We start from the raw sequence: 27,913 nt of genomic DNA on the forward strand, positions 1-27,913 counted from the left end.
AGAAAGGTATATTTAGCAAAATTTTACACATTAAATGCATAAAAATAAAATACACAGGGTTACAAAGAAAATAAATTATACTGAAGTACAATTATGAAAACTTTTTTTAATGTTCAAGTTTATAACCCTTGCTCTAGACTACCTGCACAATTTGCCTTGATAAGGTTTTGATCAGTTAGAAAAGTTGCCAGTTACTTTCTGTCCTCCCTCCCCCAACCTAAATGTATTCTTTTCTTTGGACTATAAAACCAACTATAAACACTTTCAAACACAAAAACCTTTGCAAAATTCACCAGAAAACCTATAAAGGCTACACTTAAAACATTCTGCCTCAGAGAAGCTTTTTCTAATCCAAAAGAAAAAAAAAAGAAAAAAAAAAGGATAAAAGAAAACACCATGACTACCTTTAATCAAATCTCTTTATGCAGCACTGAGGAACATATACAGTCCTTAAGTATTCATAAGCAGAAATATCCAGTCTTATGAGTAATGAAGGAGAATTTAAAACAAACTTATTACCATTCATTTGTATGGCTTTGACAGAAGATCAATTTGAGAGGGAGTAAAAAACATGGTGAGACCAGTGAATTGCACTTCAGAAAGGTTCAGACAGGAGAGGAAAAATGACAGTTAATATTTTCTTTTGGTTTTTTAAAAGTTAGGCATTTCCTAGTACTATAAGGCCATATTCACCAATGCTTCTTCAATAGCTTCTCAAGGGACAATTTACCTAATCAGTGTAGCAATCAAAGAAAAGATTTCATGTTTACTGATTGCATTAATCAAAAATCACTTTTCAAATGCAGTTAATTGACAAGTTTACTGACTTAAAATTAAAGTCACAAATTAGATACTGGAGATTGCAAAAACCAAATATGCCATTCACAATGAATACTGGAGACTGTACTTGACTCCAACAAGTTATCAGCACAGGGACAATTATTCATCAGCTGAAAATTGGCACATCAAAGTCAAATCAGAGAACAAAAATAAGAAACACCCACAACAGACACTTGAAGAAGAGGTGGCAGATTGATTGACCAAACTGCCCTTCTTGAGCACAATTTTATATGATCATATACAAAACCCCCACAGCTATGATATTAAAGGTATTCAAAAGGACTAATAAATCAGTATATATTTGAAATTTCCAAAGAATAATCTATAGTGCTGACTGAAATCTTCAGTACAGTTTACATAACTAGAAGAACAGAATGGACTAAATAGGCAAAACATTATCTTTTTTTTTTTTTTGGCATAAAGCAACTTGCTATTTTCCAAGTTTAAAATATATAATTACTTTCAAACTAACTATATTCAAAAAGGAACCTTGCTTTTTACATATGATGTCAAAAGCTAGGATACCATTAAAAATTGCATGGTTACTCATATTTGGATCACAACAAACATGAACACAACTTGAGTAAAATACAAATTGGAGGGTGGTGGGGGATGAAGTAATTATAAAGTGATAAAAAAAGAATAAAGTAGACTTAAAAAGAATTTGTTAATGTTAGGAGTTAGTATGATTTAAAAAATAAAAGTATCACATACACTAATTAATCTAACACTAGCAAAATTAAGTAAGGATGAGTGGAAAATAAATCATGTAAGGACAAAAAACAATTTTACCAGGATAGGGTAAAAGTCCTTCCTGCTTCTGCTATAAAGTCCTGTCTCTGCTCTTGATAGCAATCTTGAGCCTTTAAATTAAAGAGGAGGTACAAACCTTCACTGGTAGAGGGAATTTATTCACTGAGGAATTTCTTTATACCAATGAAACCAAAGGCCCAGTCCCTATCACTATCCTTAAGGTAAGAATTAACTATATAAATATGAAAAAAAGATTAAGGTCATAAGGATCTCAAAATAAATGTTAGAGAGGAAGTACTATTATTAAGGAAAGATGTCAAATAATGAAAAATCACAAATCATACAATTTCCTTTCCGTATAATTAAGCACATCTGGCTTTAACTAGGTATAGTGCATGTTACATAGTAAAATATATAAGCAGTAAAGTATTTTATCTCTGGCTAGGGAACCAAAGGAATGATTTGTGAGATGGCAAGGCTACTTTTCATTAAAAGACAAACTGTGGTACAGGGGAGAAGGTGTTGCACCCAAAGTCAGGAGAAACCTGGGTTAACATCCCATTTCTGATACTTAGTTGCATCACCTCTCAGTCTGTTTCTTCATCTGTAAAACTGGGATACTTAATACCTATAGTATTTACCTCATGGGATTGTTGGGAGGCTCCAATGAGATAAGAGAAAAAAATTGTTATTATTTATAGTGCTTTAAGGGTTGTAAAGCATTTCACATATCTTATTCAAGATAATGCATGTAAGGTATTTGGTAACTCTTAAAGTTCTAAATAAATGCCCATTATTATTATTATGCTAACCTCAAAAAGTTAGGTCTCCCTAAATACCTTTACTTTTCCTTATAATCTATTACCAAATAAACAGCAATTAATGGTACCTAAACACTTCTTGAATATACATTTTCAATTTATACCTAATCAGTGCAGCAATCAAAAAAAGATTTCGGGGCAGCTAGGTGGCACAGTGGATAGAGCACCGGCCCTGGAGTCAGGAGTACCTGAGTTCAAATCTGGCCTCAGACACTTAACACTTACTAGCTGTGTGAGCCTGGGCAAGTCACTTAACCCCCACTGCCTCACTTAAAAAAAAAAAAAGATTTCATGTTTACTGACTACATTAATCAAAAATCACTTTTCAAATGCAGTTAATTGACAAGTTTACTGACTTAAAATTAAAGTCACAAATCAGATACTGGAGATTGTAAAAACCAAATATGCCATTCACAATGAATAGTGGAGACTGTACTTGAGTCCAACAAGTTGTCAGCACAGGGACACTATCTTAAAAAGTTCTATTTTTGAAACACTGGAGTTCTCTTGCTCTGGCATCTGCTGTATAAGTCAGTAGTCAATTTGTTCTACCCTCCCCCGCTGTCTCTGCCTCATAGTGCACCAACCCAGGTACCTTGATCATTTAAGTTTTCTTTTCACTTTCTCTTCGTGTCTGAGATCTGGTGACCAGAAGTGCCAAAGTACTGCAGGGTTGCATTAGAGGTAGGATAAGGCTTTCCATTTACTGAGTCAACAGTACAAACATAATGGGCTACCTTGCAGGAAGCACATATGATGATGACTCCTATAATTTCTTTTCTAAATGAGGACTCAACATCACCTAGTTCTCTCTAAATGCATGACTTTATATTTGCTCATATCAGTTTATCTGCTACTTTTCAGTCCCCTTACATAACCTGCTGAGAAGTATAAATCACAAATGCAAATTTAGTGTTATGTGAAGAAAAAATTCCTATATCTTAAATGTATGCCAAAGTGGACAAGCAACTGATAAGCGTATATTAGTGGGCTCTTCTTTAGAAGAGAAGCATAAAAAGCATAGCTTTTTATTTGCTTTTGCATACAGGTACAGCCTGGACTAAATGTTTTCTGGGGTACTTTCTAACTCTGAAGTTATGAGTATTAAAAGAGTTAATATGGATGAAGAGAAATATGTAATAGTTATGCCTATATCTACCTATATGTATACATATCTTGATCTACCTCTCTATACCTATCTATATCCTTATACAAGTCTCACTGAACTCCAATAATGGCCCCCAAACTAGGCCTCTGTGGCTCACTGTTTAGGTTTTGACAGCTTAGAATGAGTCTAAATAGCAACTGTTTGCTGCTCTGGTCAGAAACTCTTAAGGGTCTTCCCCTCCCAAACTGATAGTTTTGTGATGAAAAACTAGGCCATCTCTTGTCTTAATTCTTACCTAGCCCTTTGTCACTGAATAGGCTTTGCCTCAGACAAACTAAGACCTGGGAAAGACCTAATTCTAAAAAGCAAAGGTCACCCGCTCCTTGGCCATTGACAATCTTCTTAACTTTTGTCTTGCCACTGGACTTTGATGACTCTGGAGGAGACAGAGACCATAAGTAAGGCTGATGACTGCACAGCTCTGTCTCACTTAAATCCAATTCACATGAAAGTTAAAATAGCACCCTCATGATGTCATTGGTCCTCTTTGAGAATGAAGGATGAAAACAATATCCTTTAAATGTATGTGTATATGCCATGTATAACAGTACAGGGAGAATTAAAGACATTAGGAAAAACTTTATAGAGAAACGCACAATGGTTCTGAAACACTGCGTGAGAGGTACAGCTGGTTCTCACTTTGTATTAAGTGGAACATTCCGCAGACTTCTACAAAAGGTGATTTTTATGTAATGAGAATTTGCCTGCAGATATAGGAAAAGGAAGAAGGGCGGGAGCAAGAGAGCCATGAGCCTTTGGAGGGAGGGGGCTGGCATAAGTTTCAAGCACCCATGGGGGCCAGGGACAGAGAAGCAAAAGCAGGAGGGGGAATACACAGGATCCTGAGCCAGTCACATGGGCATCTGGTTTTAACAGAGAGAAAGAATATGCAGCGGACAGCCATGTGGGAGCTGGAGCTGGACAGAAACCAGAGAGGATGAGACAACACTTTGGAGGGTGGGGGGGAGGACAGACATGCAGGATCTGAGGGTGGACAGAAAGAAGACATATACACATCAGCAAAGTGGGGAGAATGTTTTCTGTGGATACCAGAGGTCTCAAGCCATGTCTCTGATCCAGGGGGATGGCCTCTGACATGTCTATATGTCCATTCCTCTGCTTTCACTTAAGGGGGAGAAGGCCACAGAGTGTGAAGCTGAGGGGCTGGAAGAGAGAGCACAATGTGCTCAGTACTGTACAGCAATTTTAATACAGGTGGGGGTTTTTTTGGAATGTTGATTTTGTAAAGTAAAATTCACATAATATGAATTAATGTAAAGTGAGAATTGTCTGTATTAAATTTCTCTCAAGTAAGAAAAAAACAAAATACTTTTGAGATGTTATACTTTAAAAAAAAAAAAACTTGGTGTCCTCAGTACTGCAGACATATAATTTAGAGAAATCAAATTTTAAAATGAGGAAAATGACCTCTAAGGTCTCATTTAACTCTAAAATCCTTTGACTCCAATGATAAAATTTTTCAGTACAATTTAAAATACAACTACTCACAGTGCCACCAGTCAGATGCAATCATCATACAATTTCAAAGTTCTTAAATCATTTTAAAATTCTTCTCCTGTTGTACATGTACTTCTTTATCCCACATTTTAATTTGTATTCTCATTGTTTTATTTTATTTCCACATTTTTAGAAATTTTCATCTTGTTATATGCCATCATCCTAAACATATTTATTTTTTAAAATTTATTTTTAAAGAAAAAAACAAAACAAAACACCTTTCCCTATCTTTGATACTATGATTCCAACTCACTCTCTTATAAGGCTTCCTTAATGACTTTATCATGTTTCTAAATTCCTTCTCTACTACCCCTTCTACCAATTTCTGAGACTTCAAAATTCATCCTGTCAATTCCTCTTAACACTTTGACCACATAATTCATTTATGTTCTCAACTGTAACAAACTCCATTTCCACCCCACTTTAGCCACACCTTAGTCATCACAGAACTGCATTAATTTATAAAAGACTCAACTTAAAAAATTCTACCTCCCCAGATCTCCAATCCTTCCAAAAGTACTCCTCTTTCTCACATAAAAACCAGCTCTTTATCTTCATCAGAACCTTTAACTCTTTTGTATTTTCCCTAAGACTATTCTGGCTTTGCTTCCTTACCCACTTTTGATGCTATCATCTGTCACTTTAATGGTTTACTAGTCACATTTACTTTCCTATCATACTGTTTGATTAATCTTTAAATCTGAGTACATTTGACTATCCATTTGAAAAAAGTTGAGAAGAAGAAATTGTTGATACCACCTTTCAAACTTTTTCTGCACAACCCAAATTAGGCAACGGCTACTGATCTGCAAAAGCTTCTCTATTCTACACGTATTGTTTCTCTCTATCAGTATTCACAATATTTGAAACCTTGCCCTCAAGCTCCCAGCTGCAACCCCAAATACCACATAACTGTACAAATTTACAGCTAGAAGACTTAGATTAATCCCCTTAAAAAGACTGAAACCATTAGATTGGAACTCCCTCAACTTTCCTTTTCTAATACTCAAAACTTTGTGACTTTGTAAGGTGAAATTTGAACGATGTGAGGCTATCACTAAGGAAGGCAGAACAATGATGTGCAAGACAGTAGATTATAGGAAAAAAAAAAAGGATAATAATCTTTTTCTTTAATAAAATTGTGGTGGTAGTATCTGTCTGCTGTTCCTTCTTCATATCTTAGTTTAGGATCTCACATAGAGCCTTTTAATTGATCTTCTTACAATCAGTCACTTCCTTCTTTAATCTACACTCAACACCACTGCAAAATTAATCATCTGTGGGCATTCCCCAAAGGAACATAAGCACCTTGATGGAAGGGACTGTTTTGTTTCTGTACTGCCTGACATAGCTGGTGCTCAAAAAAATGTAGGCTAAAATGATGTAAATTTCCAGTATCATCACCTAAAGTCTACAGTTACTTTCTAGAAAGTATGAGGGGTCCATACTTCTTGCTCAGTGATCCTCTTCAGATAGCTTCTAGGATTTTGCTCTGGTGATTGTAGATGGATTCATATAGTGCTCTAAAGTTTACAAAGTGCTTTGCCTATATTCTCATTTGATCTTCAAAACAACCACATGGGGAAGGGAATAAGTATTTATTAAGCACCTACTATGTGCCAAGCACTTTACAATTATTATCTAATTTGATCTTCACAGCAGCCCTGGAAGGTACATGCTATATATACTCATTTTCTCAACTGTGTTGAGAAAACTGAGGCAGGCAGAGGTGATGTGACTTGCTCAGGGTCACACAAAGAATAAATACTTGAGGCTGGATTTGAACTCAGGTCTTCCTAGCTCTAGGCCCAGCACTCTAGCTGCTTATGGGATAAGTAGTTATTGCCTTCATGTTACAGGTGAAGAAATTAAGGCTTGAAAACATTTGATCACTTGCCCATGAATATAAATTGTGCAGAGTCAAAGGTAGGATGTCTCTCTCATCTAAGCACTCTTCCCATCATACTAAACTGCATCTCAATTGTCTTGATAGAATTATGACATCACAGATGTTGGAAGCAGGAAGGGACCTCAGTAACTATTCTAGTTCAACCCATACAGAAAAGCCCCACCAGAAAATGTCCAATGACAAGTCATCATTCTTCTGTTTCAAGACTTCCAAGAAGGAAGAACCCAAGGCCTCCTGAGGCAGCCCATTCTACTTTTGGATAGCTGCTAAGAAGTTTTCCCTGAAATCAAATAGGGAATGTTTATCTTTTTCTAACTTCTACTCATTACTCCTGGTTTGGTTCTTTGGGACCAAATATACCAAATCTAATCTTTTCTCCATATATGGCCTTCTAAATACTTGAAGACAGCTATTACATCCACCCTTAGTTTTCTCTTGTCCAGGCTAAAGATGCCCAGTTCTTTCAAATGATCTTTCCATGACATGGATTCAAGGCTCTTCACCATATATGTTATCCTCCTTTGAACATTCCCAATATAAGCAATGCCTTTCTTAAACCATGGTATTCAGAACTGTATATAATATTCCAACAGCTGTCTAGCCATTGGATCTGCCCTATCCTATACATGCAAAGAGTTTTTTTGTAAACACTTGCAATACTTTATGTTTATCTTTATTATATCTCATCTTACGAGATTCAGGCCTGGTCATCTAGCATTAGCTATCTTATCAAATTTAGGGAAATGTGCAAATTCATCAGCATATCATCTATGCTTTCATCTAAGACTGATAAAAATGTCAAAAAATAAAAAAAACAGGTCCAAGAACAGATACTTGAGATGTTCCACTGGAAATCACTTGACAGAACTACAATGAACCATTAACAACTAGTTGTTGTTAGACTATCGAAACAGTTCTAAATCAATCTCATTCTGTAATCATGACTAATACATATCTCTTGATTTCTTTATAATCATATAGTTTAATAAATGCTCTGCTAAAATTTAGATAAACTACATCCACAGCACTACCCTCATCTACTAATTTAATAATACTGTAAAAACCCAGAAATTATGTTAGCCTAACAAGTGTTTTTCTTGATGAAGCTATGCTGCCTTTTTAAAATCATGATTTCTTTTTCTAGATGTTCTCCATCATTTCTTAAATGAGGCCATTCTGGGCTTCAAATTCAAGCCTATCGGCCTATTGTTTGCTCGGTTCTCTTTCCATTTTTGGAAATCAGGATATTTGCCTTTCTCCAATATTATGACATCTCTCCCATGATCTTTCAATTATTGTTGGCAGTAGCTTACCAATCATATCTTCGGGAAGCAGTTCTTACAAGAATCAAGGATGTAATTCATTGGGTCTAGGTGATCTGAGTTCATTAAGGGAAACTTGATGTTCTCACACTACTTATCTTAGGCAGCAATTCCTTTTTATTCAATTTTAGTCTAACTTTTTCAACAAAGGTCATTCTCTTTTGCAGTGAAAATAGAAACAAAATAAAAAGCAAGTAGTTTTGCTTTCTCTGTTGTCAGTTATAGTACCAAATGAAATAATATTTGTAAAATATTTGGTACAATGCTTAGTATAGAATAGGTGCCAAATAAGTGCTTGTTCCATTCCTTATCCCTTTCTCTCTTACTTTACTATCCACCCCAAGGAAAGGGCTTTGGTTCTTCTTTTTCTTCTGATACAGGTTTTAAAAAGGGTTTAACCCCTTTTTTAGAGAGCTTCAATCTTTTCCTCTTTGTATCTGCCTAGAAGGATAAAGGTCTCATCTGTTCTAAGAAAAAACTCCCTTCAAACATTTTATACCTTATACCATCTCCCTCAAAAGAACCAGCCTTTAGATAATGCTTTAAAGTTTGTAAAGAATTTTACATGTTATCTCACTTGATCCTCACAACTCTATGAGGTAGGTGCTATTATTATCCCCATTTTACAGGTGAGGAAATTATTAGCAACCATATTAATTATTCCAAATCACTAATACTATAATAAAATGCCCCATACCCCTCAAATTGGCATAGATTTCAGAAGACTGAAACAGCTAATGTTACAGGAGTGTGGGGAAGGCATGCACACAAATACTCTGTTGGTGGAACTACAAATGAGTAAGCATTCTGGAAAGCAAGTTAGAAACAGCTAAAAAAAATAAATAAATCACCAAACCTACCATACCTTTTGACCCAGAGATCCCAATGCTTTTATAATCCACAGAATTATGCTGGATCCTCTCTACGGTAAAATAAGTTTTTTAAAGTGATTTTGTATTATGTCTCTCAATGAAAGAATCACAAATTTATTTCTCTACTGCTATATGTCATTAGGCAAAAAGCAGAAATACTCAAAATTGTTATTTCCTAAGGTTTTGAGAAATAACTGTAAATAGCACAGCTCCTAAAATCCAAACCCATAAAATAGCCCTAAATAAGAGCCCTACACTTTCATTCCTGCTGTGTCACTTGCTGTAAGAAAAATTAAATTTGAGAGTATTTCCCGAAAAAGAAATATACATGGTATAGTTCTTCAAGATGAAACTGAATTTCTAAATACTCTTCTCCATTTATCATGGGAGTATCACCATTATTTTAACTGGCCTAAAAATTCTTAAACAAGTTCTATAAATATACTGTTACCTTTTGAAGTTGAAGATTCTTCCATGTTGAGACTCACTGCATCATTTTTAGAAAAACATTTTTACATGGCAAAAATCTATATGTGGTTGAACCCTTACTATTAGACCACAGGATACTCTAAGAATCACACAGCAAGCTTCAGAACTATATAATGTAGATAAGAGGGCCAAGAGGACCCCCTTTTCATTTCTTTCTTATCACATATTTTTGCTGTTGCAATAACAAATATAAAATATTTAAAATTCATCAAACACAGAGGCTCTTAGCAATGCTTTTCTTAAGTACTGGTGAACCAGCATAAGGATTTTTAGAAACACTGAAAAACCAGGGAACCCAGGAAAGTGAACATAAGAATATTAAGAGGGGCAGCTAGGTGGCACAGTGGATAGAGCACCGGCCCTGGAGTCAGGAGTACCTGAGTTCAAATTCGGCCTTAGACACTTAACACTTACTAGCTGTGTGACCCTGGGCAAGTCACTTAACCCCAATTGCCTCACTAAAAAAAAAAAAAAAAAAAAAAAAAAAAAGAAGAATATTAAGAGGCCTAGGCAAAACACATGGGATTGAAGCACAGTAAAGCTCTCAGGAATGAGAAAAAACAGAATTTCTATTGTAGTGTATACTTTGACACTTCTTAAATCAGCATTTTGATGAATGTATCACAATGTGAAATCCAAAGAACAGACCAAATGAACTTCTTAATTCTTTATACTAGCCCCAACAATTTCTACATATGAAAGAAATGCAAAGCACTTAAAAGTTGCAAGTGATTGAAAAACAGAAGTTAAAAAAAATGAGTAGGACCATGGCTACCAATAGATGTTATTTACAAACCATATTATACTTTTGTTTTTGTTTTTGTTTTGTTTTGTTTTGCAGGGCAAATTTGCCCAGGGTCACACAGCTAGTAAGTGTCAAGTGTCTGAGGCTGCATTTGAACTCAGGTATTCCTGAATCCAGGGCCGGTGCTTTATCTACTACGCCACCTAGCTGCCCCCATGTTATTTTTTTATAATTTTTTTTTTTTTTGGTGAGGCAATTGGGGTTAAGTGACTTGCCCAGGGTCACACAGCTAGTGTTAAGTGTCTGAGGCTAGATTTGAACTCAGGTCCTCCTGACTCCAGGGCAGGTGCTCTATCCCCTGCGCCACCTAGCTGCCCCCAAACTATATTATTTTTTATTAATAGGGGAAAAGCAAAAACCACATCCTTGTGCTAGCTCTAAAAACACAAAAGCAGATTTTTATGTTAAAAGCAAATCGTGTATAAACTTAATCAACAGTAACTATATGTATGATAAGTGCTAAATTTAAGACTACAAATGCAAGAATAGTATTTATATAACAGGCCCTTAAAAATTCACATCTAATAAAAAAAATTTTGTAGGTACCCATTTATCACCATTAGACAACAGTAAAATTGTAAAGAAAATTTGAAAAATCTTCCATATAAAAATAAGGCTAGGGAAGAAAATAATAACTTACTTGACATAAGCTTTGGAATCTGTGCTTGTCCTCTTATCATTGGCCTGTATAAATTTCCTTGGTAATTTCCAGGTGGTGCAGTATTGCTATAAGGCCCACCTCCTGGACCTCTTGGCACGACGTGACTATAATGTGCAAAAAAAAAATTCATTTAAAATTAGAAAATTTTTCTTTTAAACATAAATGGTGACCATGTTCAAGTCACTTAACCTCTATGAGTTTCATCATATAAAAAAAGAAGATGTGGTCAAGATGATCTCTAAGGTAATTTTCTGTTTCTAAATGTATGATTCTCTAATCTTATTACAAGTCTTATTGAATATTCTTCTCCAATACCTTTCACTTCCATCCCCCTTTCTTCAATTCACACAACCAACACCGGCCCTCATCACCTTTCTCCTTGTCTACTGCAATAGCTTCCTTATTGGTCTCCCTGCCTTAAGTATCTCCCCTCTCCAATCCATTTTCCACACAGTTGCCAAAATGATCACACTAAAGTACAGAGCTGATAATGTTACTCCCCTACTAGCTCCAGTAGCTATCTACCTCAAGAGTCAAATACAAACTTAAGAAACTATTCCATCCTAGCTTTCTAGCCTTATAATATACATTATTCCCCTTCATGCATTTTATGTTCAAGCCAAAATGGCCTTCTTGCTGGTTGGACGTTGTCTTTTGCGCTCAAAAGAGGACCAACGTAGAGGTGAAGGCAAAGTTATATCAAACTATAGCTGATCAGACCATATCAATAAAGATGTCTCTAAATTTGTGCATCTCATGTTTCTTTTGAAATAATGCAATTCTGCTTTGCTTACAGAGCACAGTGCTTTCTTTTAAACAGGCACACCATGCTGAGAAGTGCTGTGCCAGTGTCTCATGTCTCACAATTGATTCCAAAGTGGAGAAACCTTGTATCACTTCTTCTGAACTCCATGTGAACACCTGCCTCGTGTAAACTAATCTTTTAGACAAACTGACATGTAGCATTTGAACAACGTGGTCAGCCCACTGAAGTTTTGCTCTCTACCACAGAGTCTAAATGAGACCTCAGTGTCTTGTACCTTATCTTGCCAGGTAATCCAGGGAATCTTCTTAAGACAAATCAGTTTCTTAGCGTGGTGTCAGTATAGAGTACAAGTTTCACAGGCACAGGTCAGCACAATACATCTGTAGACCTTCAGTTTGGTAGGCAGCCCAATACCTTTTTTCTCTCACATTTCCCTTTAGAGTCTGCCAAACACTGAGCTAGCTTTGGCAATGTGTGTGCCAACCTCATCATCTATGTGTACATCCTTGGAAAGTATACTACTGAAGTAAGAAATAATATCTACAGCATTCAAAACTTGGCCACTTGCTGTAACTAATGGTTCCACGTATGGATGGTGTGGTGTTAGCTGCTGGAGAACCTCTATTTTTTTGTTGTTAACTATCAGGCCAAAATTAGTACAAGTGGCAGGGAAACAATCCATACTCCGTTGGATCTCAGCCTTAAAGGGCGCATTAAGTGCACACTCATTTGTGAACAAAAAGTTACGCACCAACTCTCCCTTCACTTTAGTCTTGGCTTTAGGCTTTTCGAGTTGAATAATTTACCATCAGTATGGCAGCTGATCTTGTTGCCCATGTACATCCTCATTGAAAGCATCTGAAAACATTGCTGAAAAAAAAATCATGCTTAAAAGCATGAGAATAAGCACACAGGCTGGCTTCATTCCATTGGTGATTCCAGAGAAAGTGCAAGAGCATCATCTATTATCCAGAACCCATGCAAACATGCCGTCATGGAACTGGCATATAATACTGATGAGCTTCTCTGGACAACCAGATTTTGCCATGATCTTCCACAAGTAGTTCTGACAGACAGCATTGTTTTTTGCAGACCTTTGTCCTGCTCCTAGCATTTCTCCTGGAGTTTTTGAGCAGCAAACACCATGATGACCATTCCTTGACCTTTTCAAAGCAACACTGGCTCTCAGATAGATGACCATCTTCCAAGTGAAGAAAGAGTCTATTAATGATGACTCTAGCAAGAATCTTGCCAGCAATAACTAAGAGAGAGACCCCACCCCTGTGATTGTCACAGGACAAAAATTTCCTTTTCCAAAGCCTTCTTGCTAATCCTTATACGACACTCAATCTCCTTTCTCCTTGTAAGAGCTGCCCCAACCTTATCCCTGTGGCTGAAATGCTCTCTCTTTAAAATTAACTCTGCCTGCTAGAAGCTTTAGTTTCTTTCAAATCTCGGCTCAAGTACAGGAGGCCTTTCTTGATGTTATCTAACTGCTTTCTCTGAGCTCCCAAGTTGTCTTTTGTGTATTTATTTACATACATATTATCAAGCCCAATACAGTGTAAGCTCCTTGAAGACAGGAACTGTTTATCTTTTGTCTTTGTACGCCCAGGACCCAGTAGAGTGCCTCACATATAACATGTACTTAATACTTAATGGCTGGTTGACAAATTATAAATCTCAGTCACTTTCCTCTGTTTTCTTCCACTGGACTAATAAAAAAATTCATGAAGAGTCCTCCTGGGACTGTGACTTCTCAACTATTTATCTCCTGCATCAAACATACCGTTTTACACACAGAAGAGAGATGAAATTAATTACAAAGTTACAAAAAATACTGCTAGTCTTCTGAATGAATTTGGCTCCCTTTTATTCTAAATCATAAAAAAATTATAACAGTAACAGATTATAATTTAAATTATTTTGGGGCAGCTAGATGCCAAAATGGATAGAGCACTGGCCCTGGAGTCAGAAGGACCTGAGTTCAAATCCGGCCTCAGACACCTAACACTTACTAGCTGTGTGACCCTGGGCAAGTCACTTAACCCCAAATGCCTCTCACACACACACACACACACACAAAATAGTAATTTAAATAATTTTAAAAGATTAAGAAAAACCAGGCCAGATAAACAAATTCTAAAATGTTTCACAGGGGAAAAAAAGTATCTAAGAAACGAAAAACATGAAGCTATTAAGTTACATACTTCCATTAAGGATTTAGATTGTATTCCATTAATTTTCAAGGTTATACTTAAAATGATTTGACTGTTGAGGATATTTAAGAATACCTGCTAAGATTATGTATGAGCTTCTGGTATAAAAAATACTTTGGGGAAGAAAAGTACATAAGGAAATGGGTATTGCATTACTTACCCTAATGTCCTAAATGCTGACTGATCTAAGTGAACTGGCCTTCTGTCTCGATTAAAGCCAAGCTGCGGTCTCCATTGCCGACCATTGCTGGATTTTTCCCAATCACCAGGTTTGAGTACTGTTGCAGGCTTTCTGAACATTTGAAAAATTCAACATCTTAGTTATATACAAGTGGACCATTATGAAATCACCTAGTTAGTTTTGAGGGAAAAAAAAGTTACCTTGCTCCTGGTAGCACCGTAGCTTTAAAAATATAATCTTCGGCAAACTGTGGATCTTTAAAATTAATACTGGAAAAGAGAAAAAAAAAACCTTTAATAAAAAGGCCAGATTAAATACAATTTGTGAATCACACAGGTAAATTCTCAAATGGCTATATTAATGTGAACAACTGAATTCCATAGATATCTAAACTTTCAGCTAATTATTTCTCCCTTTGGTCGACATTTTAGGCACATTCCTTTTCAAACTGATACCAGTCAACATCATTTTGTTTAGTGTCTCCTGTGTCAAGAGCACTGTGGTACAAGAGAATTATGGAATAACAGAAGATGCTTTAAAAATATTTACAATCTAAATTTAAAGCCATTACTATATTATCCTGGCAACAGGATAAACTTTTAAAAATATTAAAAATCTTTAAATTTGCTCACATATACTGAGGATCTCTCTTTAGCATTTAACAGGGGTCAAATCCCATTACAATAAAATTCTTCAATTTACTGGACTTTATTTTTTAATGAAAAAGTTGCTTCTAACAAGTCATTCCCAAGATGTGATCTTGGACACTTTTTGTTTCATAGTCCATTTCACTGTAATGGGATTTGATCTGTATATTTATTTTAACTGCACAAAATTCAGCCTGTATAACTGAGCAAAAGACAGTGTCACAAAGTGGACACCTATTAATAACCTCTTGATTACTAGAGAATTTACTATTTAGAACAGTTCAGGTTAGCCATAATTAAAAGTTGTTAAATATAAAAACAACAAGTTTATGTACAATAATGAAAAAAGTTGCCTACTGCGAAAAAAGGTATTCTCATTTTAACATGTAATTACTATCACTAAGAGCTTTTCTGGAATAAATGATAACTAATTGCAGAATATAACAAAAGTTAAAATTTATTCAGAAAAAAAATCCAGTCTAAACTAATTTGGTTTTCCTTTATTCCCCTGTTCCTTGCCTCTAGCTCTGTTGGGAACTATATTTTATCTACAAAAAAAGGAAGTAAGTGAAACCAGAAACCAAATTAGTCAGGTTTTTTTAGTCTATTCTTAATTATTTGCAGTTAATGATAGCAAGTAGCAAAAACATGAGCAATCCCAAATGAATAATTATAGGTTTGTCTTCTGATGTGTTTTTCTATCTTTTGCATTTAAGTATATTCAATGTTTTAAGAAATAACTATTTAAAATTTTGGATTGACACCTTTTGTTTTTACATCACCTTCCTTTCCAAAAATATACTTCTTCCCTCTCTCCTCTACCAACTAAACCATCTCTTTTAAACAAAGAAAAGAGAGAGAAAAAAAGGCCAATTCAGCAAACCCAATCAAACAGTGACAGCATATGCAGCACTTCACATCTATAGTCCCAACCTTTGCAAAGAAAGGAGGATGGTATATTTTCTCTGGGGTCAAGCTTGCATTACAGTCATAATTACACAGCATTTTGTGTAAGAATGGGCTTTAAATTACATGCAGTAAACACTATTAAACTCAAGAGATAGCAAACAGTTCTGAAATTCTGTTTCTTGTTATCCTGCTCTGGGATTTATCACTTTAAAGCTTTTTCTATCACATCCATTTGTGGTGAAAGGAAGTTTATGGTGGTTAAGTTTAAAAAAGCTGTTTTTAAGTAAAAGTAATTGACAACCAAGTAAGGAGCCGACAAAAAAGCAAAAAAGTTCCAAAGACAATTCTAAATATCTGGATTGATGGAAGAGTATGTTTAACCTTTTAAGAGATGATTGAAAGAAATCGTATTCAATTTATTCATTACAATAGTCCCTCCATTTCTGAGACAATGGGAAAAAAATACCGCAGACTCTCTACCTCATCCTCTTAGATCTGTCCTCTCTCAATATAAGTCAGGTAAAAGAATAAAATGTCTAAATAGTTGTATTGCTTTGCTATTCTCCACTGATTAACTACATATTCTATTATTCCAGAAAAACTAAAGAATTTATTTACCCTTAAAATCACAGCACTATGGGATCATAGATATAGAGCTGGAAGGGATTTCAGAGGTCATGTAGTCCCAAACCCTCATTTTAAAGATGAGGGCACTGAGACTCAAGGAATAAGTCACCACAGATCAATTTCAGAAACAATGATGCAATAATTTTGGGGGTGGTTGGGGACTGGGATACAGGCTTCCCTATTAAATTCCACTGTTTCTTGGAGGATCCTGATGTTAACAGCAATTTCTAAAATTGTAAACTGAAATGATAAATTATGTTTCTAAAAAAATATTTTTACTGTTCAAAGCTTTAAGTTGTTGGCATATGACAAAAGTTCAGTACTGTTAATTTTCTTTTCAAAACAGCTTTTTAATATTACCTCAACTTCTTAATTATTTCATGACTTGAGACCTTTTCTAAGTATAATATATGAAGGAAAACAATTTGCAGAAATTCAAACTTAAGCAATATATTCATAATTTTCCATTTTGCAATGTAAAAATGATGCAGTCTTTAAATTGAGAGCAAACATGTTTGCCCCAAAGTCTCTTTTTTATTCCTAACAGCAATATTCCCTTTTCTCAGATCCTTGAGTAAGAAAGTTCTCTTTCTCATATAGAGTTATATGAAAAATGGGGCAATGGAAAAAGCACTGGATTTTATGTCAGAGGGCCTGGATTTCAAGGCCAGATTACTATGCTCTAACACTTGGTGCTTTACTATTACTGGCTACCTCTGTGACTGTGGACAAGTCATTCACCTTGCTGAGCATTTACTGTTGAAAAAAAAATGAAGGAACTGGACTAAGTTTCCTCATGAGGTCCCTTTTGACTCTAAATTTATGAAATTTGGGGTTCACACACACCCCTTATTCAAACAATAACATACTGCCTAGGATTCAGGTAAAGTGAATACTGTACTTAACATTTAGCTTAATATAGTTTCATATAAATTATAGTCAAATTTTCCTAACAGAAGATAAGGTGCTCCTGAAATTCAAATAAAGTGATTTTGTACAAATAAATACAAGTTTCATCACCCATAACATAAAGTAAACTTTCTGCTTTTAATGGCCAAGATTTCCCACTCAAATTTTATTTGAGTGCTTTTAGTTGAGTAACTGCTGCTTCCATTTGCAGGAAGGCACAACGTGAACTTAGACACTATAAAATGTCCAACACCAATAGACCTACTACATTTACAATGTTGTATAAGGAATTCTTGACATGTAACCTACTATTCCAATCACACGATTACCTCACTATTATTATTGTAAAGTCTATGTTACGAGGATGCTGAAGATGAGGATGCTAAATTGATTTTTCATTTGTACTACAAGTAGTACTTTAAACAATATCCCTAAGAATGAAATGCTCTGACACATTTTTTTGAAGCTTCAATAGAAAATAAAAGTAGAGTGAACAACACTTTTCTAACTCAATTCACTTTAAGAATTATCCTTTGAAATGTTTTTTAAAGTACTATTCTGGGGTTCCTAGTATACATCACAAAGAAAGGAGAAAATTCCAAATATTAAGTTATATTTTTACTATGTCTTTACAACCTACACAATTCTCAATAAATTTTAAAAATACAAATTCTATCCTTTCTTGCTGTGAAAAGTTTATGATGAATAATACATTTGTCATTTTAAGGCAGTTTCTAGGACTTAATAGGCTTTTCCTCCCATTCTGTCAAAAGTAGGTAGCCAGTTTAATATCCCCCACAATATTATTGGCACCTAAAAGTTAAACCCTACTAAATGTTTTGAACCATCAAGTCTTTCTTTTATCTATCGTGCGTACTTGGATTTAAAGGTTTACCCTATACTTCCTATAGGTTTTTTTTAAAATTTTAAATTCCCCACTTAAATAGTATTAAAATTATGACTATCATGCTTATCTATAAACTTCCATTTAAAACCACATTTATTCACACATTCTTTAAAAATAAAAAGGTTGAAACTTTGTGATCCTCTAGACTGAACCAAATAGTTAAATGTACAAAGAGAAACACTTTGCAAGAAACTCATTTATGGATTAGAGGGGAAATTTGATCCAGCTATACCACTGCTAGGATTACATCCCAAAGACATCCAAAAAAAGGGAAAAGGAACTATTTGCACAAAAATATTTATAGCAGCCTTTTTTGTGATGGCTGAGAATTGGAAATCAAAGGAATGCCTATCAACTGTGGAACAGCTAAACAAGCTGTGGTATATGACTGAAATGGAAGACTATTGTGCTATAAGAATTGACAAGCAGGATGATTCCTGGAAAGACTTACACAAACTGATGTATAGTAAAGTGAACAGAACCAGGAGAACATTGTATACAGTGACAGCAATACTATTCAATAAAGAACTGTGAATGACTTAGCTATTTTCAGCAATACAATGATCCAAGACAATCCTAAAAGATTAATGATGAAGCATACTATCCACCTTTAGAGAAAGAAGTGATATTGAATACAAACTGAAGTATGCTATTTTTCCACTTTCTTTTTTTCCTTTTATTCGAGTCTTCTTACACAATATGACTAAGATGGAAATATCTTACACAATTGTACATCCGTAACTAGGATATCTGATTGCTAACCACCTCAGGGAGGGGGGAGAAGAGAGAAAGAGGGAAGGATAGAATTTGGAACTCAAAATTTTTAAATAAAAATGTTTTAAAAAACCACTAATTCGGGGGCAGCTAGGTGGCACAGTGGATAGAGCACTGGCCCTGGAGTCAGGGGGACCTGAGTTCAAATCTGGCCTCAGACACTTGACGCTTACTAGCTGTGTGACCCTGGGCAAGTCACTTAACCCTCATTGCCCTGCAAAAAAAACAACAAAAAAAAAACACCCCACTAATTTATGATTGCTGAAACTTTTTTTTCAGGCCATATAACTCAACAGCCCATGGAGACTATATGTAATACTCTGTGTGTTCAGAAAGGGGAGAATTTTTAAAATTCAGAGAATGGGCTTCCTTTCTTTACTAAAGGACCTAACAACCTTAATGAGTAGTCAAAACTGATAGACATCAAACACCTTGGTCACAGGTAACTGACTTTTCTATGAGTTTTTTTGTGAATGCATGTGACACCTTCAACAATAGCCTTTGAATACTATACAGATTATATGTATGAGGTATAAAAAATTTCTTGAAATACAATCCCAGGGAGAAGGAATAAAAAATAAAAAGACCATAAAGAAGGACTGTGGGAATGATAGATGTTAAGACCTAGAGGAGCCCAGTCTGCAACACTAATAAAAATTGAACATTGTATGTAAAAGAACAATGAGAAAGCCAAAAGGAATAAGGTATAGACTTTTCCATCTAGTCCAGGACTGCACAAAAAAGATTGTTAGAATCCTGTGGAAACTCTGAGTACCAGACAGGTGAATGAAAGGTACAAGCACGGCATCCCATAGCTAAAGACAGAGCCAATCAAGCACCAGCACTGGGCCACCTCAAAACCCCAGCCACAAAAGGAGAGAGGGTCACTAGGAAGCTATAGCAACAAAATATAAAGCTAGTACAATGCCTAGAGTAGGGCAGTGCCAAGCCAAACAGTCAGCAGGAGACAGAGCCAGTCCAGCACTCAGTCTGCAACCAAACAAGCAAAGAAAGAAGAAAGGGCCAGACCAGCACCCAGGTAACACAAACCCAACTCAACATCCAGGCAGCCTATGACACAACAACATTATCACCACCACCATCAATATTTATATAGCACTTTTAAGGTTAAAGATCTTTAAGGACCTGAATACAACTTTAGAAAAATTAAAGACGACAAATCTCCGGATATTATTAAATGAGAAAAGAATTTACATATTTCTCAGATAAGAATGACACCTTTACAAAAACTGACCATGTACTGAGGCATAAACCTGTGACAAACAAAAGCAAAAATACTAAACACATCCTTAAATGACCACAATACAATAAAAATCCTATTTTTATAAAAGCCATTTGAAGAAATAATTAAAAATCAATTGGAGACTTGAAAGAACAAGTCAAAGAAATCAAAGAAAATCTCATCAGAGAAAAATGTTAACAATGAAACAACAAACCAAAACTTATGACATGCAGTTAGTGCAGTACTTGGGAGAAATGTTCTATCTCTAAATGTTTCTTTCATCAACAAAAGAAAGGAAGGACCAATTGAGCATACAACTTTTTTTTTAAAGGTAGAAAAGTAAAATCTGTTTTAAAAGCCCCTAAATGAACACCAAAGAAAAATTCTGAAAATCAAACAAAACTGGAAGCAAAAGAAAAAAAACCAGAGAAATAAAATAAAGATTCCTTTTGGAAAGAAAAAGAATTAAATAAAGTCTGATTTTTAAGAGAAAACCAAACCGTATAATTATTTTTATAAAAATTCGCAACTGAAATGGAAATTAAGGAAACTAGCAGAAACTATTTTACCTAATTATATGCCAAAAAAACTGATAACTTAGATAATGAAATCTTACAAAAATGTAAAATACCTAGAGTAACAGAATAAAAACATTATTTAAATAACAACATCAGAATAGGAAATTGAACAAACCAAAAATGAACTACCACAGGAAGAAACCAAAAGACCAACTATATTTACAAGTGAATTCTATCAAACATTCAAAGGACTGATTCCATGGCAAAAATAGGAAAAGAAGGTAACCTTCCAAACTCTATGATACAAAGTCTTGATAACAAGAGACAAAGCAGAGAATACCATTAATGAACAATGATATAAAAATACTATTTAAAAGAGAAATTATAATATAGTAAAATGTATATACTATAACCAGACTGGATTTATAAGTTCTAATACAAGGTCAGTTGAAAGGAAAATAATAAACATAAGAAAAATAATTTTTATTAAAAACCAAAATTTTGTCAGACTTTTGACAAAATCACTTTCCAGTAATGACAGGAGTAAAACAAAAACAGCCATCACACTAAAAAACATAGTACTAGAAATCCTAGCTATAGGATATAAGACAAAGAGATCAAGAAAATAAATATAATCAAAGAGGAAAGAAACATCCTACTCTTTACAGATGACATGATGACTTAGAGAACCCAAAGGAGTTAACTAAAAATCAGTTGAAATAACAACCTCAGCAAAATTACAGGATACAAAATAAATGTATATAAATCTCTAGTCATTTCTATAGTCAACAAAACCCAGCAAAAAGAGATAGAATGAGAAATTTCATTCAAATTATAGAATGCATGAAATATTTGGGAGTTCATCTAAAAAGACATATACCCAGGAAATTTGATTACAACTACTTTAGAGAAATAAAGATATCTAAATAATTGGAATAATTAACAGTTTATGGGTGCCAATAAAACATAAATGGCAATATTCCCTAAATAAATTTACCTATTCAGTGCCATACCAAAGGACAAAATAATTTTTTCTTAATTTTTTTTTTTTTTAGTGAGGCAATTGGGGTTAAGTGACTTGCCCATGGTCACACAGCTAGTAAGTGTTAAGTGTCTGAGACCAGATTTGAACTCAGGTCCTCCTGAATCCAGGGCCAGTGCTTTATCCACTGCACCACCTAGCTGCCCCAGGACAAAATAATTTTTAAAAATTAATCTAGATGTTAAAGAATCTCAAGGGAAATAATAAAAAGAATAAAGAATAAAGTGGGGAAGGGATGCATCTAACAGTACCAGATTCCAAACTATACCAAAAAAAGTCAACATTAAAACTATTTGGTACTGGTTAAATATAGAAAGATCTATGGTATTTGGTACAGCACATTCAGAAGCAAACAAACACAACAGTATAGTGGTTTGATGAACCTAAAGTTTCCAGGAACCGTGGTACAGATTTGCTATTTCACAAAAATTGGTGGGGAAATTGAAAATTAAACATGAATAAAGTTTAAACTAACACCATACCAAATATCAAGATGAGCTCCAAAATAGTTATCTGAGTTGGGAAAAAAGTTACTTACCACTACCAAAACTTATGACATGCAACTAGTACAGGACAAATTTTATATCTCTAAATGCTTCTTTCATCAACAAAAGAAAGGAAGAACAGATTGGGCATAGGATTTTTTAAAAGGGAGAAAAATAAAACATTTTAAAAAGCTGAACTCATAGTGAATACCAAAGAAAAATTTTGAAAATTAAATAAACAAAATTGAAAGCAAAAAAGAAAAACAAACTGAATTGAGAAATAAAACTAAGACCCCCTCCCCCTTTTTTGGAAAATAACAAAAGAAACAGCTAGTCTGACTTTAAAAAAAAGACATAATAAGAGGTACAGAAAAGCAAACAAGTGATAGATACATAAAACAAAGTTGTTGTTTTTTTTCAAATAAACAAAACCAATGTAGTTTAAAATGAGAAGGGAAATAGGTAAGTTCTCTGCTACAAGTTTTGCAGATAAACAAGGAACTGATTCAAATTTACAAGAATGACAACCATTCCCTAACATAAATGGTCAAAGGATATGAACAGGCAATCTTCAAAGGAAGAAATCCAAGCCATCGATTACCATATGAAAAAAAGGTCCAAATAACTAATAATTAGATAAATGAAAATTAAAGTAATTCTGGGGTTCCACTATCACACTAATCTTTTTGGCAAAGATGATGGAAAAGGCAAATGACCAATTTCGGAGGGACTGTGGGAAAAGAATCACACTGTTGGTAGAGTTGTGAACTGGCCGTACCATTCTGAAAATCAGCCAAAAGTTACTCAACAGGGCATAATTTTTATGTACTGATATTACAACTAGTACTATCCCACAAGGATATCAAAGAAGAGGAAAAAGATCTTTATGTACAAAATACTTATAGCAGGGGTTTGGGGTTTTTTTGGTAGTGGCAAGTAACAAGAAACTAAAATAATGCCTGCCAATTGAGTAATGGCTGAACAAATTTTGGTTTGCAAATATAATGTAATAATAATGTATTGCAAGAAATTACAAAAGTGCTCATTTCAGGGAAACTTGGGAAGACATGAACTGATACAAAGTAAACTGAGCAGAACAAGGAGAATGTGACTTTAACAACATTATAAAGAAAAATAACCTTGTAATATTTAAGAATGTTGCATTTCTTTTTAAAAAATTAATGTTAGGAGGCAGCTAGGTAGCATAATGGATAGAGCACTAGCTCTGGAGTCAGGAGGAACTGAGTTCAAATCCGACCTCAGGCACTTATCATTTACTAGCTGTGTGACCCTGGGCAAGTCACTTAACCCCAATTGCCTCACAAAAAAAAAAAAAGTAATGTTAGGTTTTTTCCAATTACATGTAAGAACAATTTTTTAACATTTAAAAAAATTTCAGCTCCAAATTCTTTTCCTCCCCACCCCTTCTGAGAGGGCAATTTTACATAGGCCATACATGTGCAATCATACAAACATATTTCCATACTGTAATGTTGTGTGAGAAAACACAGACCAAAACAAAAAAGAACATGAGAAAAAACTGAAAAGGAAATATTGTTGTGCTTTGATATACATTCATATTACCACTTCTTTTTCTGGAGATGCATACCACTTTTTCATCATAAGTCTTTAAGAATCATCTTGGGGGCGGCTAGGTGGCGCAGTGGATAAAGCACCGGCCCTGGATTCAGGAGTACCTGAGTTCAAATCCAGCCTCAGACACTAGACACTTACTGGCTGTGTGACCCTGGGCAAGTCACTTAACCCCCATTGCCCCACAAAAAAAAAAACAAAACCAAAAAAAAAGAATCATCTTGGATCTTTGGGAATACTGCATTTTTTAAAATGCAGTGATCAACCCTGATTCCATGGGATTGATGAAATACGCTACCTACTTCTTGAGAACGGTGTGAAGGATTCAAGATGCAGAATAAAATATATGGGAATTTGTTTTGCATGATTAAACATCCTCTATGAAGAACTTATGGGAAGACATGGACAAAAATAAAACTGACATATTATAAGACAGGGATAGATTCTGATCTTTTTTTTTTTGGGTGAGGCAACTGGGGTAAAGTGATTTGCCCAGGGTCACACAGTTAGTAAGTGTCAAGTGTCCAAGGCCAGATTTGAACTCAGGTCCTCGTGAATCCAGGGCCCCGTGCTTTATCCACTGCACCACCCAGCTACCCCTGATAGATTCTGATCTTACCAGTGAATACTCATAACAAGACCAAAGAAAGACTCATTCAAGTATTGAAAGAGCCCTTGCTGATGTCTGGCTTATTAAGCAAAGAATTATAAACATATTTTAAATACTTATTAAAATCACACTCTCAGATATGGAAGAGATTTCTTAAGTCATCTATTCTAACTCAAATCTGAATGCAAAATCCCTCCTACAACATCCCAAAGAAATTGATTATTAAATTTCCATGGCAGCCCACTCAACTACCATTCAACTTTTGATTACTTAAAGCCATTATTAGGAACCCACAATTGCTATAGTGATGCCAATGGGGCAAATGAGGTCCGTAGGATTATTTACTCCTAAATGAAATTGCTCTAAAACTGCTGTTTTTTTTTTTTTTTAGTGAGGCAATTTGCCCAGGGTCACACAGCTAATAAGTGTTAAGTGTCTGAGGCTGGATTTGAACTCAGGTCCTCCTGAATCCAGGGCAGGTGCTCTATCCACTGCACCACCTAGCTGCCCCTGGGTTTTTTTTTTTTTTAAAAGGTGATTCTACTGTCTCCCTTACTGTAATCTTTCTTTTTTCTTTTCTTTTTGTTTTTTTGTTAGGCAATTGGGGTTAAGTGACTTGCCCAGGGTCATATAGCTAGTGTCAAGTGTTTGAGGTCAAATTTGAACTCGGGTCCTTCCGAATTTAGGGCCAGTGCTCTATCCACTGCGCCACCTAGCTGCCCCTTGTAGACTTTCAGATGGAAGAGAAAACATGAAAAGAATATAATACCTGACTTCAAATATTTGAAGGGCCATCATGCAACTAAAGCATTAGGCTTGTTTTACTTGGCTTCAAAAGGCAGCACTTAGAATAATGAATGGCTATTGTAGTGATAATACATTGAGAACTGAAATAAGCAACAACTTCCTAACAATCAAAGCTATACCAAAGAATGGACTGCCTCAGAGCGTGATAAATCTCTTTTTACTATAGATCTTCAACCAAAGGCTGGGTAATAACCTGGTCAGTTACATTGTGGAAGGAGATTTTGTTCAGGTACAGATGTGGACCAGAGGTCCTTAAGCCCCTTCAAAATCTGAGATTCTCTGGTAATTTAGTCTGACTCTAGAAAAACAATTCTATAACATAGAATCACAGTTGTCTGTCCTTTCTAACAAAAGGACTAAAGGCTGCCAAAGGAATCAAGAAAGTCAAAATAAAATAACAGCCTTAAGTTTTAAAAGAGTTATAAATGAACAACTACCCGAGGGTGGTTACTTGATTCTTCTTTCCTAAAGCAGAGGTTTTATGAGAGTTGTTTTCTTTACCAGAATCCTTTTCTAGGTTCACAATTATATTAGGAATGACTGATATTGGTAGAAGGAATTTTGGCAAAATTTGTTTCAAATAGATTAGAAATCAGATAGCCTAAGTTTGAACCTCAGCTTTACTACTTATTATCTATATTACTGTCAGAGTTACTTAACTGCTTAGTACACCTCAGTCTTTTCATCTAAATGTTAAAATGTCAACTAGATAATCTATAAAGTTACTTCCAGCTTCATTTTTGACAAAATGGCCAACATCACTTCAAGTCAAATCCAAAGATAAGAAGGAAATTCTACTCTGCTGTTACTATAACACCAGAGTTAACTACCAAAGATTGGATCACTTACCTGATTGCAGTGTTCTGTGTCAAATCTCGCAACACTGGAACAGGAGAATATACTATTCTAAAAGAGAAAAAAAAAACAAAACATTATGACCTGTTCCACATGAGTTATTTGTCCTTCGTTCTCCAAGAGGACCATGACATTGGGTAATGCCATGACTTGAACAGAATTGGTTTTAAGCAAGGCAGGGGTGTGCAAGGTATCACCAACCTCACTTTCCCCTCCAGAGCCATCTGGGCACAATGGCAACATATAGATCAGGACAACTGGAGATAGCCCTGGATATTTAAGGCAAGTGAGGTTGAGTAACTTGCCCAGGGTCACATAGCTGAGGTGAGATTTAAACTGAGGTCCTCCTGATTCCAGGGCTACTTCTTTATCCACCATACCACCCAGCTGTCCCGTCCACACATGAGTAAACAGAATCTATTGAGGGGTAGAAAGGACCGTGATAAGCAATGAATGACAAAGAGAAGACATAGTGGGTTAAATCTCAAGTTGCTTCTGTTTTCAAATGTTATAGAATATTACTCTCCTGTAAGATATTATAAATATGATAAATACAGAGAAAGATGGAAGCTATGAACTGATGTGAAAGTGAAGTAAGCAGTCAAGAAAACAATATTATACAATGTAAAACAAATATTATACAGTGTAAACAGAAAGGACAGTCAGCTCAAAAGAGGTGAAAATAAATGTTGCAAGTTCAGAATCAGCTTGGCCCAAAAGAAGAAATATGAGAAGACACCCTGGGAGGGTGGGGGAGTCCACTGGTGTGGAACATTACAAATGTCATTTTTTTTTCCAATTCATTGATCAATTTTTGCTAAATATTTGTTCTTTTTCTATTAAAATTCTTTGTTATTGGGGATGACTCTCTTGGAGGAGCCAGAGGAGAAACACATGGGAAAATGTGAATTATATCTATATGTGTACATATATATGAAATACACACATATATATATACATGTATGTATACGTGTGTGTGTGTGTGTGTGTGTGTGTGTGTGTCTCTCTCCCCCAACACAAAAATTCAGCATGGCTTCACTGAAAATAGGACACACCAAATTAAATATTTCCATTTTTTCTGGTTACTAGGCTAGAATGAAGCACAAACTACAAAGATTTCAGCAAAACACTGATGAAGTCTTTTATGCTATTCTTGTGGACAAGAATGAAAGATTAAAGACTAGACCACAATACAATTAGATGGATTCAGAATTGGTTAAAAGGCCAGATCCAAGGAGAAGTCATTAATGGTTCTGTGTCAACTTGGGAAGTTGTGCCCAAATGATGTGCCCCAAGGATATGAACTTGGGTTAGTACTATGTAACATTTTTATCACTGACTTAATAAAGGCATACTTAGAATATCTGAAGCCGTAACAAAGCTGTGTAAGAATTAGTTAACAGTGTAAGTATTAAGATCCAAATGGATCCTGACAGGCTAGAATACTGGGCAAAATAAGATGAAATTAAGAATGATGAATGTGACATGTCACATTTAGATTACAAAAACCCACCTCATTAGTACAAGAAGTTGAGACATGGCTACTAGACAACTTCACTGAAGAAGATCTGGGGATTTAATAGGCATTAAATTCAGTGAATCAACCAACTTAGGTTTCACGAAAAGCAACAACTACCAGAATAAGTAAATGCCGGCTCCAATG

General features: G+C 35.1%; 1 protein-coding gene across 6 annotated transcripts in view; it reads right to left on the minus strand.

The window, feature by feature from the left end:
* The window catches only part of XRN2 (5'-3' exoribonuclease 2), a 110,159-nt gene that overhangs the window by 14,292 nt on the left and 67,954 nt on the right, over window positions 1-27,913 (minus strand). For 4 of the 6 annotated variants that reach the window (XM_043986627.1, XM_043986629.1, XM_043986632.1 and 1 more), the window contains 5 exons: window positions 26,245-26,301; window positions 14,525-14,593; window positions 14,304-14,435; window positions 11,138-11,262; window positions 9,197-9,253 (listed from right to left, as the gene is read on the minus strand). In XM_043986627.1, the coding sequence (XP_043842562.1) occupies window positions 9,197-9,253; window positions 11,138-11,262; window positions 14,304-14,435; window positions 14,525-14,593; window positions 26,245-26,301 (440 nt within the window). The remainder of the gene's footprint in view (window positions 1-9,196; window positions 9,254-11,137; window positions 11,263-14,303; window positions 14,436-14,524; window positions 14,594-26,244; window positions 26,302-27,913) is intronic. The other 2 variants (XM_043986630.1, XM_043986631.1) reach the window with 1 other exon arrangement.

Source organism: Dromiciops gliroides, chromosome 2 (assembly GCF_019393635.1).
Source record: "Dromiciops gliroides isolate mDroGli1 chromosome 2, mDroGli1.pri, whole genome shotgun sequence".
NCBI classification, from domain to species: domain Eukaryota; kingdom Metazoa; phylum Chordata; class Mammalia; order Microbiotheria; family Microbiotheriidae; genus Dromiciops; species Dromiciops gliroides.